General features: G+C 40.8%; 1 protein-coding gene across 2 annotated transcripts in view; it reads right to left on the reverse strand.

Moving 5' to 3' along the window:
* Positions 1-589: 589 nt before the first annotated feature.
* Positions 590-19,065, reverse strand: part of LOC144695926 (E3 ubiquitin-protein ligase MARCHF3) — a 100,461-nt gene continuing 81,985 nt past the window's right edge. For both annotated transcript variants that reach the window (XM_078567018.1, XM_078567027.1), the window contains exons 4-5: positions 7,330-7,539; positions 590-2,769 (exon numbers count right to left, since the gene is read on the reverse strand). In XM_078567018.1, the coding sequence (XP_078423144.1) occupies positions 2,611-2,769; positions 7,330-7,539 (369 nt within the window). In that variant the 3' untranslated portion in view covers positions 590-2,610. The remainder of the gene's footprint in view (positions 2,770-7,329; positions 7,540-19,065) is intronic.

Genomic DNA, 19,065 nt, shown 5'->3' on the forward strand with positions numbered 1-19,065 from the left:
CCCCCATGAATGCAGAAATCAAATTCCAAGGAAATGCACAAAGACCTTTCATATTTCTAAAGCAGAGCTCTGACCAACAGAGACAAGACGACGTATGTGAGGAGAAAGGGGCCCCAAAACCACTGAAACTTGTTAATGGATGCAACATTAAACATCTTAGGAATCCAGACAAGGAAAATGCATCCTTTATCCAAACCAAGGGGAAGAAGTGGGAGTTATGTCACATGACAACACCCCATCCAACCACCAAGCTGCTAGAACCTGTAACATTGCCTTGTGGAGATGAATCCAGGCAGTCCGCCATCTTCTTTCAGCAGATCAGCAACAGAATCAGAGCTCTATCCAAGTTTTAAATTGCCTGGCCCTCATCTACACTTTTGTACTGGAATGTCTGAACTTCAGTACCAGTCCCTACTGCAAGACTGATTAATCTCTACATGCTTCTCCTTCTGTGCTGTATCATTCTATAATCCTCACCATTGCATGACAGATCCATGTTTTAAACACTTGTAAAAAATCACTCAAAAGGAGAACCAAATTCTATCACTAACTAGAATAAGGATCAACAATGAATAATTAATGCAGGATAAAATATTTGTATTTCAAATTTTATTTCAATAACTATTGTTCCTGGTTAATACAAAATTTGTAAATAAATTATAACAGCTGCAAAAGTAAACAGCAAAGAGCAGAAAATACATGCATTGTTGTGCACAAAACCACATTTTACTGAGTAGCAAATTAGTTTAGGTTATGAGAAGTTATGACAATGCACAACTAATGAAGCCATGACCATAGCCTTGATCTACATTTATGGAACACATTGGCAATTTCCAAAACAGCTATTATCCTTCCCTCAAATTCTCCACCTCGCATCTCGAAAGAAAAGCAATTGGTTTAAAACATACATTAAAAGTAAAAAAAAGATCATATTACTTACACTAGATACATGAAATGTATATAGGATTCAACAATATGGATGGCATCTCTCTTTATATATACTTTCCAGGAGGTAGAAATTTAGAGTGTTAAGATGAATCAACACAAGTTTAGAAGGGCACAATATCTTGTTCCTTCTATTGCCATTATCCCTAACATTTTGCATATTTACTCTTCTCATCATACTAAATTTTCAGGTCAGTTAAGATTTTGTGTCATATTCAGACAGTTCTAAATGGACTATACAAATTATTTTTAATTTAAAAATCAATGCATCCTACTAATATATTGCCAGCCCTGAATGTTTGAACAGGAAAATTTGTTTCACCTAATGTTATTTTATCAGAGTGCAGAAACATTTGAGTGTCAGAAGTCATATAATTCTGGAAATTAAAACAGCCTGAAAAAAAATCAAAGAATTAAAAATACTAAATTGTAAATTTTGTTTGCAGTTGAAAAAATTCACCGCATCAAGTTCGAGCTAACTTAATTACTGTCGTGAAATGTTATAGATCTATCAAAACAAAAATAAGTAAATATCTTTTTGATCACTATGTTAACAATACATTGATATGGCATCATACATTTGACTTAATAGCATAAATGAACAGCCTGTAGTACTGCATGCGAATCACAATACATTTAGGTTTAATTTCCACTGGTAGTATATTCCACTAGACTTTAATATTTCTACATCATAATTACGCACACAGGATATGAACCTATTTTCAGATGTGCTAATGAGCAATTTTGCATATAATGTAACTAGGTACCAAAACTTATTCTGGACTACAGCACCAGTGTATTGATTTAAAGAAATATTTCCAATACAAAATAAATTTATACTGCCTTTTTTTTATACAAGTGCATTACATCCAAAGCAACATTGTGTAGTCAGGCCTCAAAAGATAAAAATGATGCATAACAGTATTTTGCAGCAAACTTAAGACTGCTTAGAATAATCAATGTTAATAAAATTAATATATTAAATAGTCAGAGTCTTGAAAAAATTGGCAAATCTGTCCCATATTGCATTCTGATGGAATGGACAAAAGAAATTATTTCAAAGTGACATATCTACTGCATAGCAGTATCATGATCAACAGGCCATTAAATTATCATCGCATTTGCATAATTTTATGAAAAGAATAAGTCTAAAAGCATTTTCATAAAAGTATTGATTTAAAAATTGTGACCCTTCCCATGACAAATTAGTTGATAACCAATTATAGTTAGAAAAGTTCCAAGTTCTGGAAACTAAAACACAATTTTCTGAATCTGATGCAGAAAATGAAAAGTGATCCATCAACCCCATTTTCTAGAATAATACACAAAATCTACATCATTACCATCAAGTACATTACCCAATTAATTAAGGGGAAAAAACAAAAATCCATAAAGACATTATCTGACATTAAAATGAAACTAAATACAAAAAGTTACATTATCAGTAATGTTAGTATGAAGGGCTATATTGTTGGCCTGACTGTAGTAATAAAGATTACACAATTTTATGAAAAACTGAAAATATAATCAAATCATCCAAAGCCCATTAAGACGCCGTATTGTGAAGCTAGGCTAACTTCTGAAGAAAGGTAGCATACTAAATTAATTTGCTTTGGCTAAAGCTCATGGAATTTTCAACCCAGAATCCTATGAAATTGACATAAGTTATACAATTGTCTCTTTTGAGTTCCTTTTCATTGGATGGAGACCAAGAAGCAATTGTTGAGAAGATGATGCAACCGACGACTTTGGGATAAGCAGTGTTACTCTTTGATTGGTTCGACGCCACTCATTATATAATCGATAGTGATAACGGAATGAAACCTTGTGGATTTAAAATAAATTCAGTATGAATAAATTTCCCTCATATCTCCATGACACAAATAGCTAAAAAAAAAACTAAACATGAAACATTGCACCCAGAAAGTGTTAGACAAAATGAAAAATGTTACTCCTTAGTCTAGTTAAAGAAAGAGTTACTAAGAACCAACTAATTGCCATTAAATGCCATCAGTTTATTTAACAGCATACAGTACAGCATTTTCAAAAAATTGAAAATCTCATCATCGTTTTATGACTAAACTGAACAGCTGAGGAAATATTTCAACTAAATTACTATTGGACACTAGGACAGGAGGAAGAATATTCAATTAAAACGATCACATTTTAAGAGTGGTTTCCTCATTAAAAAAAAATCGTATGCTGCTTGCATCTTTTCACCGCCCCCACCAAGTTTTTAATTCTAGCACCAGAACTGTTCTTGCTCTCCAGCAAAGCCTCTCACAATCTGTGGCACCGAGGCAAGTTTCTGAGACAAGCCCAACTAAACTCTGATATCATTGTAGATTTTATTGTAAGCATGTACTAGATTTGGGGACATTGCAATATCTGACTTTTCACCTAGCCAGAGGAAACAGATATTTTTTTCCCAGTGGTAATCAATATCTGGGCCCTGACAAAAGGTCATAGGCTTGAAACATTAACTGTATGGCCCTCTATCCACAGGTGCTGCCTGAGTTACTGCATGTTTCCAACATTTTGTGTCTTTAATTCAGGTTTCTGTCAGTACTTTGCTTTTTTGTACCAATATCTGGTGTTTGAAATCAGGAATGCCATTATCCATTGGGGAGGCGGTGGCGGCACAGCAGTATTGTCATTGGACTAGTAATCCAGAGTCCCAGGGTAATGCTCTGTGGAGCTGGGTTCAAATCCCACTACAGCAGATGCTGAACTTTGAATTCAAAGTGAATTCAATGAGGACCATGAAACTAATGCCCTTTAGGGAAGGAAATCTGTCACCTGGGTCACATAACCCCAGATCTGCAACATTGTGGTTGACTCTTAAATGCCCTCTTAAATGGCTCATCAAACCATTAAAAAGCCAAAAACGAGTGAAATCGACCTAGGTACTAGAAATGACAACGCAAAGCCCTGTCGACCCTGCAGAGTCCTCCTTACTAACATCTGGGGTGCCAAAATTGGGAGAGCTGAGACTAGTCAAGCAACAGCCTGACATAGTCATACTCATGGAATCATATCTTACAGATAACATCCCAGACACCACCATCACCATCCCTGGGTATGTCCTGTCCCACTGGTAGGACAGACCCAACAGAGGTGGTGACACAGTGGTACACAGTATAGGTGCCCTGGGAGTCCTCAACATCAACTCCGGACTCCATGATGTCTCATGGCATCAGGTAAAACACGGGCAAGGAAACCTCCTGCTGATTACCATGTACTGCCCTCTCTCAGCTGATGAATCAGTGCTCCTCCATGTTGAACACCTCTTGGACGAAGCACTGAGGGTGGCAAGGGCGCAGAATGTACCCTGGGTGGGGACAATATTCCGGCAATAGTACTGAAAAACTTGTGTTCCAGAAATAGCCACGCCCCTAGCCAAGCTGTTCCAGTACAGCTACAACACTGGCATCTACCCAGCAATGTGGAAAATTGTTCAGGTATGTCCTCTACACAAAAAACATGACAAATCCAACCCGGCCAATTACTGCCCCATCCGTCTACACTCGATCGTCAGTAAAGTGACGGACGGGGTCATCAACAGTGCTATCACGTGGCATTTGCTTAGCAATAACCTGCTCACCGATGCTCAGTTTGGGTTCTGCCAAGATCACTCCTTACAGCCTTGGCTCAAACATGTGCAAAAGAGATGAACTCCTGAGGTGAGGTGAGAGTGACTGCCCCTGACATCAAGGCTGCATTTGACCGAGTGTGACATCGACGAGTCAAAGGAAAATTGGAGTCAATGGGAATCAGTGGGGAAATTCTCTGCTGGTTGGAGTCATACCTAGCACAAAGGAAGATGGTTGTGGTTGTTGGAGGTCAATCATCTCAGTTCCAGGAGATCGCTGCAGGAGTTCCTCAGGGTAGTGTCCTAGGTCCAAACATCTTCAGCTGCTTCATCAATGATTTTCCTTCCATCATAAGGTCAGAAGTGGGGATGTTCGCTGATGATTGCACAATGTTCAGCGCCATTCGCGACTCCTCAGATACTGAAGCAGTCCATGTCCTAATGCAGCAAGACCTGGACAATATCCAGGCTTGGGCTGACAAGTGGCAAGTAACATTCGTGCCACACAAGTTCCAGGCAATGACCATCCCCAACAAGAGAGAATCTAACCATTACCCCTTGACGTTCAATGGCATTACCATCGCTGAATCCCCCACTATCAACATCCTGGGGGTGTTACCATTAACCAAAAACTGAACTGCGTTAACCATATAAATACTGTGGCTACAAAAGCAGGTCCGAGGCTAGGAATCCTGTGGCAAACAACTCACCTCCTGAATCTCCAAAGCCTGTCCACCATCTACAAGGCACAAGTTGGGAGTGTGATGGAATACTCTCCACTTGCCTGGATGAGTGCAGCTCCAACTACACTCAAGAAGCTTGACACCATCCAGGACAAAGTAGCCCGCTTGATTGGCACCCCATCCACAAATATTCACTCCCTCCACCACCGACACACAGTGGCGTCTACAAGATGCACTGCAGAAACTCACCAAGGTTTCTTAGACTGCACTTCCAAACTCACGACCGCTACCATCTAGAAGGACAAGGGCAGCAGACACATGGGAACACCAGCACCTGGAAGTTCCCCTTCAAGCCGCTTACCATCCTGACTTGGAAATATATCGCCATTCCTTCGCTGTTGCTGGGTTAAAATCCTGGAACACTCTCACTAACAGCACTGTGAATGTACCTACACCACATGGGCTGCAGCAGTTCAAGAAGGCAGCTCACCACCTTGGGCACCTCACAAGGGCAATGAGGGATGGGTAATAAGTGCTGGCCTAGTCAGTGACGCCCACATGCCATTAATGAATAAAAACAAACCTGTCACCCCTCATATCTGTTGACTTGCAACTTGCTAATTCATATGCATTTCACACCTTGAATGCCACATGTGCGGTTGCATTGTGCAAAGTGTCAAATGCATAGCTTAATCCAATAGAGATGAGAATATCATATCACTGCCTTAATTTGCATTCAGAATGCTGGGCTTCGGTATTTTGGATCAAATAATAGCTTCAATATAACTACTAATCGTGGGCAGGAGGAAAGGTACAGAAGAGACAAAAATGGCAGGAATAAACTGGTGGAATTGCTATACCCGAGTACTTTGGGAAAGTCCCATCTGTTTTTAATTTTCTCAATGTTCATATTGCAAGTGAAAGAACTAAAAACTCCAGACAAATATAATCCCAGTAGTTTCCCTGTTAAATGGGTTAGAAACAGAGTTTCCTATGCAGGGCATAGTGAGTTATAAAAGAGAAAGTGATGGTTGCAGGGCATACAAATACAGATACAGCAAAAAAAAAACTGCATCTCTAGTGCCTTTTACGTAGGAAAACATCCCAAGATGCTTCAATATACCATAATCAAACAAAAAGTTGCAACAGCCTGAAGGCAGAAATAGTGGGATAGGTGCCTAAAAGCTTGGTTAAAGAGGCAGATTTTAAAGGAGGAATTTCAAATCCATAAAAGGAAGAGACAAAAGTGGAGAAGTTTAGGGAGAAAATTAATGCCTAAAAGGAGGGAAGTACAGATGTGAGTGGTGGCAGGAAGGGGTTGGGGGAATGCACAAGAGGCCAGAGCTGAAGGAATTGAAAGTTCTTGGAGGGTTGCAGGACTGGAGGAGGTTACAGAGAAAAAGGGTGAGTGTTGCAGCCGTGGCAGGATTTGAACTTGAGGATGACAATTTTTAAAATCGAGCAGTGACAAACCAATGCATCAGAAACAGAAACTAAGGATAATGCACTTCAAAGTATCTTCTGCCATCAATTTCTTCCATATTTTTGTGAAGGATTTGTTTGATGTTGTGCTGGGTTATGAACAGATATTAAAACTTACCAAAGCAAATCTCTCAAAACTACCCCTTCCTGTGAATAGAATACAGCACAAAAAGGGGGTACGATGTTTTTCATTTTATGGATAGTCTTCATTGAGTCATACGGCATAGGTAGAATGTAGGAAAAAAAGTGCAAAATAGCTTTTGCTATGTCTGACACTTTGGTAGTAATAGCTTAATTAGTGATTAAGAACATAGGGGCTATAGTAGTCAGAGAACATCTATGTTAGAGCAATGATTTAAAAAAATTGTTACTGTACATAAAAGGGTTCCTTGGAAACTGTCACTGCAACAATTAAGTGGAGGAGGAGATGGGTGCATATACTGACTCATGGAAAATCTTTCTACAAAATAGAACACATTAATGTTGATGACGACTGCTTCATTACTGTTTGTTTCAGTATGTTTAATGATGAATATAACATTTTGTTAGATCTACCATTCTGTTCGAACTATAATGGAATGATTCACAGTAAATGGTATTTACAAGAAAAACATAATTCATACTTACTAGAGTCCAAAATAAATAAATAGTGAAGAGTGCAACAGTTAGTGCAATGAGTCCAACTGCTTCTAGGCGGCTGCTGAAATGTAGATGGTCCACTGCACCCCGCAAACACAACCAGCCAGAGACTGTGGCCAGAGGGGTTATAAACAGGAAGCACACAATATCGCCAAACAAAGTTCGCTTCTCATGTTGTGGGCCTGGATTTCTTAACCACTGGGTGGGGTGAGAAAGGGAAATAAAAAAAGGCAAAACATTAATCGTGATTTACTTGAGTGAAATAGTCATTCACTTTCTCTTAAAAAGACATGTCCAAAGTCAAGTTCCCTTTTTCTGAATCCCTCATGTAATTTTTATTTGTCAATTTTTAATCTCAATCCCATTCTATTTAGAAACATTCAAGTTTCAAGCTTAATTTCACACTTCCTATTAAACATTCTGATATGTTGCATTGAAATTGGATCCTCCGTGCATAGATTTCACAGTAGTTATTCTGGGACACACATATTATAAGCAAGAACTCTAGATAAATGAGAATGTTCTCTTGAGTAGGTGCTGAACAAGAAAATAAAACAAATTAATAGTTAATGTATTATTTTCCAGAACACAGCAAGATCATTCTTATGTGCACAATTACCAAGTTTCCAAGCAAAATAACTTTATGGCAAAATAACTTTAATCCTTGGAGTGCCATAAAGAGTAAGAACTTACATCTATTTATAGCATCTTTCTGACCTCAGGACATCCCAAAGTGCTTCACAACCAAAGAAATACCAGGACTCCTCCTTAGCTCTTCTTCAAAAAGTGCCAAAGGATCTTTTACATTCTCCTGAGGGATCAAACATGATCTCATCTCAACATCTCTTCCAACAAATATCACTTTTGTAGGTGCAGCACTCCCTCAGAACTTCACTGAAGTATCAGGTTATGTACTAAAGTCAGGAGGGCATATGTTTAGAGGTGAGAGTGCTCCCTCTGAATTTAGGCTGAACAAGTTTATGTATCTAGGCACTGTGCTTTCAGAGACACCAATGACCCTCTTCCTGGGAAGAGGGCCCTGCAGTCAGCATCACGGTGAAGCAGTCTGGGAAGAGCATCCTGAAGTCAATTCCTGTTGAAAATAACAAAAGAGGCATCACAAGACAGTGTGAGAGAGCGACGGAGAGATCAGAACCTGCGTGAGTGCGGGGAAGCTTCAAAAAGTGACGTCAGCACAAAGGTAAGAGTTGATTGGTGAGTAGTGGGTGTTTTTCTCCAGTTTAAAATAGATTAAGCTAAGCAAAGATATGGGTTCTAGTCTTTATTTAAAGAACATAAATAATTTAACGTTTTTTTAGACTGTATTTAACTTAAAGTAAGGGTTTTTTTTCCCAATTAGAGGCATGGCAGAGCAGCACAGTTCCATGTTATGTACCACCTGCAACATGTGGGAAGTCCTAGACGCTCCTTGTGCTCTGACTGACCACGTGTGCAGGAAGTGCCACCAGCTGCAGTTACTTGAGCACCAAGTTTTGAAGCTTGAGCGGCAGCTGGAGGCACCGAGGTGCATCTGTGAGACTGAGTGTTTTGTGGATATCACGTTCTTAGATATGGTTACCCCACAGCTTACAGAAGTGCAGACAGAGAGGGAATGAGTGACCATCAGTCAGAATAAAGGTGTCAGACAGGTAGTCAGGAAATCCCCAGGGTGCATCTCACTCGAGAAACGTTTTTCTGTGTTGGAAAATGGTGAGAGTGACGGTTCCTCTGGGGAGTGCAGCCACGCTCATGACACTGTGAGTGGCTCAGCTCCACAGCGAGGTGGGGGGGGTGGGGGAGAAGGAAAAAGAGGGGAAGAGCAATAGTGGTAGGAGACTCGATAGAAAGGGGAACAGGCAGGTGTTTCTGCAGCTGTAGACGTGACCCCAGGGTGGTATGTTGCCTCCTTGGAGCCAGGGTCAAGGATATCACTGAACGACTGCAGGGCATTCTAAAGGGGGAGGGCAAACAGACAGAGATCATGGTACACATTGGTATCAATGACATGGGTAGAAAGAGGGATGAGGTCCTGCAAGCAGAATTTAGGGAGTTAGGAAGCAGGACCTCAAAGATAGTAATCTCTGGATTGCTTCCGGTGCCACGCGCTAGTGAGTATAGAAATAGGAGGTTAGTCCAGTTGAATGTATGGCTGGAGAGTGGTGCAGGAGGGCGGGCTTTAGATTTCTGGGACATTGGGACCGTTTCTGGGGGTGGTGGGACCTGTACAAGGTGGGCGGGTTGCACCAGAACCGGAATGGGGCCAACATCCTTGCAGGGAGGTTTGCTAATGCTATTGGGAAGGGTTTAAACTAACTTGGCAGGGGGATGGGATCCTGAGAGGAGGTTCAGCAGGAGGAGATGCACAGCCAAAATTAGGAGAGCAAATGAGCCTGGATGGTACAGAAGTTATAGGCCAGTTAAGGCACAAGGGAGTTTGGCAAGGTTGGTTGGTATTTATTTTAATGCAAGGAGTCTGACGAATAAGGCAGATGAGTTGAGGGCACAAATTAACACATGGAAGTATGATGTCATTGCTGTCACAGAGACCTGGTTGAGGGGCAGGATTGGCAGTTCAATATTCTAGGATATAGGGTCTTCAGGCAAGACAGGGAAGGAGGTAAAAGAGGAGGGGGGTATCGCAATATTGATCAAGGAATCAATTACAGCAGTAAGGACGTATGACATCTTAGAAGGCTTCTCAAATGAAGCCATATGGGGTAGAACTGAAAAACAAAAAAGGAGCAATCACATTGCTGGGAATGTACTATAGGCCCCCAAATAGCCAGAGAGAATTAGAAGAGCAGATACGTAGGTAAATTTCAGAGAAATGTAAAAATAATAGGGTAGTAATAGTGGGGGATTTCAACTTCCCCAACACTAACTGGGTTAGTCATAGTGTGATAGGTTTAGAGGGGGCAAATTATTAAAATGCATTCAGGAGAGCTTTTTAAGGAGCTACAAGAGAGGGGGTAGTCCTGGACTTAATTTTAGGGAATGAAGTCAGGCAAGTGGTAGAGGTATCAGTGGGGGAGCATTTTGCAGATAGTGATCGTAACTCCGTTAGCTTCAAGGTTGTTATGGAAAAGGACAAGGATGGGCCAGAAATCAGAGTTCTAAATTGGGGGAAGGCCGATTTTAATAAGATCAGATATGATTTGGCCAGAGTGGACTGGGAGCAGCTACTTTTAGGTAACTCTGAGTCAGAGCAATGGGACTCATTCAAGAAGAAAATAGGGAGAGTACAGGGCCAACATATTCCGGTAAAGATAAAGGGTGGGACCAACAAATCCAGGGAACCCTGGGTGTCAAGGGATATACAGGATTGGATAAAGAGAAAAAGGGAGGCTTATGGCAGATACCATGGGCTCAAAACAGTGGAAGCCCTAGGAGGAGTATAGAATGTGTAGGGGGGAAACTTTAAAAAGAAATTAGGAGAGCAAAAAGGGGGCATGAAAAACCATTGGCAGGTAAAATAAAGGAAAATCCAAAGTTATTTTACAAATACATTAAGAGTAAGAGGATAACGAGGGAAACAGTAGGGCCCATTAAGGACCATAGTGGTAATTCATGTGTGGAGCTGGAAGATATAGGTAGGGTTCTAAATTAATACTTTGTGTCAGTGTCCACAAATGAGAGGGACGATGTGGGTATGGAAATCAGGCAGAAGGACTGTGATATAATTAAAGAAATTAGCATAGAAAGGGAGGAGGTTCTAAATGGTCTGGCAGGCTTAAAAGTAGATAAATCTCCAAGCCTGGATGAAATGTATCCCAGGCTGTTGAATGAGGCAAGGGAGGAGACAGCAGGGGCACTGGCAATAATTTTCAATACCTCTCTGGCCACAGGAGAGGTGCCAGAGGATTGGAGGACAGCCAAGGTGGTACTGTTATTCAAGAAGGGAGGAAGGGATAAACCAGGGAACTACAGGCCAGTCAGTCTAACCTCAGTGATGGGGAAACTATTGGAAGCAATTCTGAGGGACAGAATTAACCTACACTTGGAGAGGCAGGGATTAATCAAGGACAGTCAGCATGGTTTTGTTAAGGGGAGGTCATGCCTGACCAATTTGATTGAATTTTTCGAAGAAGTGACCAGGTGTGTAGATGAGGGCAATGCATCTGATGTAGTCTACTTGGACTTCAGCAAGGCTTTTGATAAGGTCCCACATGGGAGACTGTTAACGAAGGTAAAAGCCCATGGGATCCAAGGCAATTTGGCAAATTGGGTCCAGAATTGGCTGAGTGGCAGGAAGCAGAGGGTGATGGTCGAGGGGTGTTTTTGTGACTGGATGCCTGTTTCCAGTGGGGTTCCACAGGGATCGGTGTTGGGTCCCTTGCTGTTTGTGGTATATATGAATGATTTAGACTTAAATGTAGGATGTTGATCAGTAAATTCGTGGATGACGTGAAAATTGGTGGGGTGGTAAATAGTGAGGAGGGTAGCCTTAGATTACAGGAGGATATAGATGGATTGGCCAGATGGGCTGATCAGTGGCAAATGGAAGTTAATCCGGATAAGTGTGAGGTGATGCACTTGGACAGGACAAACAAGGCATGGGAATACACGATGAATGGTAGGACCCTGGGAAGTACCTAGGATCAGAGGGACCTTGGTGTGTATGTCCACCGGTCCCTTAAGGTAGGGGGAGAGGTAGATAAGGTGGTTAAGAAGGGATACTTGCCTTTATTAGCTGAGGCATAGAATATAAGAGCAGGAAGGTTATGCTGGAACTGTTTAAAACGCTGGTTAGGCCACAGCTAGAGTATTGCGTGCAGTTCTGGAATCCACATTATAGGAAAGATGCAATTGCACTAGAGAGAGTGCAGAGGAGGTTTACCAGGATGTTGCCTGGGCTGGATAGTTTTAGTTGTGAGGAGAGATTGGATAGACTGGGGTCATTTTCCCTGCAGCAGAGGAGATTGAGGGGGGTCATGATTGAGCTGTATAAAATTATGAGGGGGCATAGATAGGGTAGACAGAGAGGAACTTTTCCCTTTGGTGGAGGGATCAGTATCTAGGAGGCATAGATTTAAGGTAAGGGGCAGGAGGTTTAGAGGGGATGTGAGCAAGAATTTTTACACCCAGAGGGTGGTGGGAATCTGGAACTCACTGCCTGAACGGGTGGTAGAGGCAGAAACTCTCATAACATTTAAGTAGTATTTGGATGTGCACTTGTGATGCCATGGCATACAAGGCTATGGGCCTCATGCTGGAAAATGGGATTAGAATAGTTAGGTCCTTGTTTGACCGGTGTAGACTCGATGGGCCGAAGGGCCTTTTTCTGTGCTGTAGACCTCTATGACTCTGACACATTTGACTTCTAAGCATGTCAAAAAAAGAACAGTTCATATCTATTATATGACAAGGGCAATTGTTATGTTTGGGCTTTTGATTGGTTTAATCTGATCTTTAAAAACAGGATTTTTGAAAGTTGTTCCCAATGGAAGAAAGAGTAAGAAATATTTTGAAAGGTTCAGAAAAGATGCAGAATATTAATAGAAATGTAAAATTATTGTAAAATTAAAGTTAAATATCAGAGGCAGAAAATGCAAAAGGAAGTGAAAAGTGGACTGGGGAAATGACACGGCAAGTAGAATTTCCCATAGACTTGAAAATCTTTCCTTTTTGAATATATATCCAACTTCCTTTTGAAAGATTTATTGAATCTGCTTCCAACTTCCTTTCAAGCAATGCATTCCAGATCATCATAACTTGCTGCATAAAATAATTTCTCCTTATTGCCCTCTGGTTCTTTTGCCAGTCACCTTAAATCTGTGTCCTCTCGTTACTAATCCTCCTGCCAGTGAAAACAGTTTTTCCTTATTTATGCTGTTAAATCTCTCAATTTTGCACACCTCTATTAAATCTCTCCTCAACCTGCTCTGCTCCAAGGAGAATAATCTCAGTGTCTCTTGTTTCTGCACGTAAGTGAAGTCCCTCATCTCTAGCGTCACTTCCAGTAAACTCCACCACCTCTCAGATTACTCTCCCTCTCTACAGTTCTCTCGGTTTTTGTGGTTCTCTACCTGCACCTCTTCCTCTCTGCTTCTTAACCATCTTCCTCACTGGTGTTTTTGCACTCTCTGCCTTCCCATCTCTGTATACTCCTGGACCCTTCTCTCCATCCCGGAATGTTTCTTTTTAACCCACTCTGTTTATAATATACTATTCTTGTCTTTGTGCATCTAGACTTTCTCAGCCTTTCCACGTAAATCCGTGGTTCTGATGGTTCAGTCAGAGCAAATACAATTCTACAAGATATCCAAATATTTTAGAAATAGACATCCTGCTTGGTTTGTCATATCATCATTAAGTGATGCAAAAACTTTTGGTAACAGGCATCTGTAGAAACAATTTCTCCTTACCTACTCTATCAAAACCCCACACAATTTGAATTAATCTATTCAACCTCCTCCTTTACTTCAAGATGATAAATCCCTACATTCTCTAATATTTCCATATAACTGACATTCCCTATATAATTCTGGTAAACCTCCTCTACACCCTCTCCATCCCTCAAAATCTTTCCGAAAGGGCAGTGGCTGGAATCAGACACAATGGGCAGAATTTTGCCCTTGATGGGCGGGCGGGCCCCACTGGCTTGGCGGCAGGCGGACAGCCGTTCGCCACCGCCGAAACGGGCCCCACTGCCATTTTAAAGCTAGCCGCTTTAAATGACAATGTCACATGAGATGCGACATGTTAATAAATATCACAAACTTTATTACAGTTTTTAAAAACAGACATGAAACCTCATCCCGCCAGTGGATGAGGTTTCATGTGTTTTCAGAAGCCCGTTGGGGCTCCTGGCCTGCCCACCAACCTTAAGGTTGGACGGGCAGGGCCTTTAATTGATTTAACTACCCTGTCAATGGCCTCAACTGGCCATTGACAGGTCGGCGGGCAGACAGCTGATCGCGCTGTCCTCCAGCCTTCCTGAATATTTAAATGGGGAGGGATGACGTCAGGGGTTTCCCCCGACGTCATCCTGCGTCATTTTCGCATCGGTGAGCGGGCCCCGCCCCCAACTCACTGACAGAAAAATTCTGCCCAATACTTCACCAGAGACCTTTCTTGCCTTTGATATTCTTAGCTTCTGTTTATAAAGCCAGAAATTTCAAATACCTTTTCAGTACTGTAATAAAGTCATGCTTTATATCAAAAATAACTTTATTTATTTACTGGCTGAAAACTACTGATTCAGTTTTAAATGACTGAAACAGCATTCCAGTGACTTAAAACAACAGTTTCTAAGATGGCTGAACATTGGTATCACTGTACCTTACAAATTTCAAAGCCTTTAAAATGGAATCAACCTGCCTGCAAGAACCCATCAAATATAATTACCTTAGAGAAATGTGAATGTGTCACATCTTCTGACCCACTCACAGAAATCCAGACAGCAACTGGGTGGGGAACAAGACATTAGACTCTGGCTGAGGGAGGAACCCTGGCAGCCATAATCTAATTAAGACAAAATTGTGGATCTGGAATCTACTTGCCATGACCATGTTTCAGTAAATGGTCAGTTTGAGAGAGTGAATCATGTAACAAGCCAACTAACCCTCTTTTGCGTTTAAGACATTGCTTTTCTCCAGAACACAGGACAGAAGCAGAGACGACACCGAAAAGGCAGGACCCCAGAATGGGACATTCTTTCTCTCTATCCCTCTCCATCCAGTCTGCAAGCTTGAATCCTGCCTGCTGTTTGACCATCCATATGCCACAGGCAGCATTTTAAGAAGCAACCAACAGCTGGTGACTCCATAAGGACATATATTAATCGTTCGTCACCATATTTAACTTGTCTCAATGCCGAATCCAGAGGCATCACGGAGCTCAGCCTGAAATCATCCAAGTCCAGTTTACAAGACCTCTATAACTTAAACGTTAAAAAAAAGCTGCTTAATCTATTCTCCCACCTTAACTTGCACGTGTGTGTGTCTATGTGCGTGCACGTCTGTGCCTGTCTGTCCGTCCGTGTGCCTGTCCATGCATGTACACGCTCCTGTCTATGTGCGCGCATCTGTATCTGTCCATCTGTCTGTCTTTACCTGTCCATCTGTGTGTGTGCATGCAAGTCAGTATATTTATTAAGGGATTAAAGGGTGGCAAGTCCCCAGGACCTGATGGACTACATCCCAGGGTCTTAAAGGAAGTGGCAGCGGAGATAGTGGATGCATTGGCTATAAAATTCTAAAATTCCCTGAATTCTGGAAAGGTTCCAGTGGATTGGAAAAATGCTAATATAACGCCCTTATTCAAAAAGGTGGGGGGGAGGCAGAAAGTAGGAAACTATAGACCAGATAGTTTAACGTCTGTCATTGGGAAATTGTTGGAATCAATTATTAAGGAAGTAGTAATGGGGCATTTGGAAAGTCAAAATGCAATTCATCAGAGTCAGCATGGTTTTATGAAGAGTAAATCATGTCTGACTAATTTGCTAGAGTTCTTTGAAGATGTGACAAGCAAAGTGGATAATGGGGATCCTGTTGATGTAGTATATCTGGACTTCCAGAAGGCCTTTGATAAGGTGCCTCACAAAAGATTAATACACAAGATAAGATCACACCGAATTAGGGGTAACACATTAGTTTGGATAGAGGATTGGCTAACCAACAGAAAGCAGAGAGTTGGGATAAATGGGTCTTTTTCCGGATGGCAAGCTGTAACTAGTGGGGTGCCACAGGGTTCGGTCCTTGGGCCCCAACTATTTACAATCTATGTTAATGACTTGGATTCAGGGATAGAAGGTACTACAGCTAAATTTGCAGATGACACCAAAATAGGTGGGAAAGTAAGTTGCAATGAAGAAATAAGAAATTTACAAATGGATATGGAAAGGTTAGGTGAATGGGCCAAAATTTGACAGATGGAGTTTAACGTGGATAAGTGTGAGGTTATCCATTTTGGTTGGAAGAATAAAAAGGCAACTTATTATTTAAATGGAGAGAAACTTCAGAATGCTTCAGTGCAGAAGGATCTGGGTGTCCTCGTGCATGAATCGCTGAAAGCTAGTACACAGGTAATAAGGAAGGCAAATGGAATTTTGGCATTTATTGCTAAAGGGAGAGAGCATAAAAATAGGGAAGTGTTGTTGCAACTGTACAAGGCATTGGTGAGACCGCACCTGGAGTACTGTGCACAGTTTTGGTTCCCTTACTTGAGGAGGAATATAGTTGCACTGGAGGCAGTTCAGAGGAGGTTCACTAGATTGATTCCAGAGATGCGGGGCTTGACATATGAGGAGAGATTGAGCAGTTTAGGCCTATACTCGCTAGAGTTTAGAAGGATGCGAGGAGATATAATTGAGGCATATAAGATGCTAAAGGGCATAGATAAAGTAGACGTAGAGCGGATGTTTCCCCTTCTGGGCATTCTAGAACGAGAGGCCATAGTAGATTTAAATCAGACATGAAGAGGAATTACTTTTCTCAAAGGGTCGTGAATCTGTGGAATTCACTACCTCAGAGTGTAGTGGATGTCGGGTCGCTGAATAAATTTAAGGAGGAGATAGACAGATTTTTAACTAGTATTGGGTTGAAAGGTTATGGGGAGAGGGCAGGAAATTGGAGTTGAGGCCAAAATGAGATCAGCCATGATCGTAATGAATGGTGGGGCAGGCTTGATGGGCTGAACTGCCTACTCCTGCTCCTAGTTCTAATGTTCTTATGTTCTCATAATGGGTTAAGTACAATAAATACTATTCTCTTTCCTTTTTAAAAGGTTGCAAGGAAACCTGTGTGTGGATTTTACAGTCACAGCCCATAAACAGTTCAACACTCACTGAATTGGCAAGCACATCCTTATTAAAGAACCTGTTGTAGTCAAACAAGGAGTGGGAAAAAGAGGGGAAGCATTCTACCTCTCAGCTGATTGTAACAGTATCCTCATCAATTTGCCCTGCCACCTTCAAAGATTCCTGTATGTGAAACCCCATGTTTATTTGCTCTTGCAAACCCTTTAAAATGATACCATTGTTTAAAATAACTTCCCCCATTGTGTCTCCGAATCACTGATTTTCCTTTTCATCAAAAGGCAGAATTGGCAGAAAAATCTTTCTAGACCAGTTTTCTGAATTATATATTCAAAGTTACAATTGAAGCCACCTCCAACATCCTTTCAGGCTGTGCATTTGCAATCATCACTTGCTGAGTAAATTTCTCCTCAAAGTGATACAGGTCTGAGCAAGTCCAATGCCACCTTGGCCATAGAAGATGTTTGAATGCTTTCACTTCGTGTCACAGGCAGCTCCTTGCAGCAGCATGCAACCTGGTTCCTTACACATACTCATGACTATCATAGACCACTTTTTGTGTGATTGAAAGCTGCCCAATAATTTTTTTTCTACTCAATACTCTCTTAACGCTGGCAAGGGTTAGAAACTCACTTTGCGGAGAACCATGGTCAGGAATCCATGTGCTCGCACTTTGTTCCAAAAAGCTGTTGACATCAGCTTTGCTCCCTGGCAACTTTCAATGAAAATGGGTCTAGAATGGAACTTCGCATTCATTATGATGGATATAGTGCAGGGCTTTAGTAATGTTGACAAGGGCAGTAGCTACCAGGTGGGATTTGGATTAGAATTAGAATTTAGGTCACAATCTTAATTAGCCAAACAATTAGTTACAAATAACAAATTCAACAACAGTGTTCTCACAAGGAATTCCAGTCATTATATAAAAAACAAATCTCCAGAATGAGATAGGTTCAGTTAATGGTGGAAAAACAAATGTTCAACACAAAATCAACCTCGCCATCTCAATTCACTCCTACATATCCTTTTTTGAGCTAACATCAATGTGGAAAAAAATAATCTATTCAACAATTTTGACATGTCATTTAGCAACATTTACAGCTTTGTAAATCCAAGCTTAATTTGACATTGTGAGCTTTATGCAATAGATTTGCAATTTCCTGGTGGGTGCAGAATTGCATAGTGTACATGTTGTAATGTTACACAATTCAGCACAAAAATATCATAAGTTCAACTAAGTGATCTGGCAATACTCGGATTACAAGGAGGAATGGGTGTATTTTGAAGATGAAAGCTATTGTGATGTATTGGAGCTTTAAAATTAATAATCTTCAAAACATCTATTAACTAACCATTTAGTTTTGTTTTGATTTTTTTTAAAAACAAGCTTACTTTGAAAAGGTGTTGCAATGTTTAAAAAACAATCACCCAAATGATTGTTTTCCAACTTGGAAATGTAATGTGATTTAATCTCTCCATTTAAAAAAAATACTATTTGTAAATTTTTGTACCAAGTCTACCTACATCTCTATTAAAAGACATTGACAGTATCTTTGGGACATTTTCACAGCGGCAATTGTCTATTTCTAGACAATTTTGCTTAATTGCTTATTAATTTGATGAGATTCTAGCCTTCATGCTTTTAAAAATGAGGTACAAAAAGCTGATTACCTTTAACTCTTCTTGCTCCCATCTCTACTGTTTGTTGATGTGAGAAACTGTTTAAACTGACAACATGAGCCACACCACTTGGAACAATCAGCCCACTAATTTGTGGGATCTGAATACATACAGTATTGGCAGATATGCAGCTATTAGCCCGGTTTACTTTAGCAATAAAGTAATTACAATGAAAACATTATGGCCGAGATCAATAACTCCCACAAGTTCTACATTCAGTTAGAGAAATGACAAAGAAAAATGTGTTAAGCATTTTCTGGTACTTTGCTAGGCATTACATGTTTAAA

Source organism: Cetorhinus maximus, chromosome 2, assembly GCF_964194155.1.
Source record: "Cetorhinus maximus chromosome 2, sCetMax3.hap1.1, whole genome shotgun sequence".
In the NCBI taxonomy this organism is placed as follows: domain Eukaryota; kingdom Metazoa; phylum Chordata; class Chondrichthyes; order Lamniformes; family Cetorhinidae; genus Cetorhinus; species Cetorhinus maximus.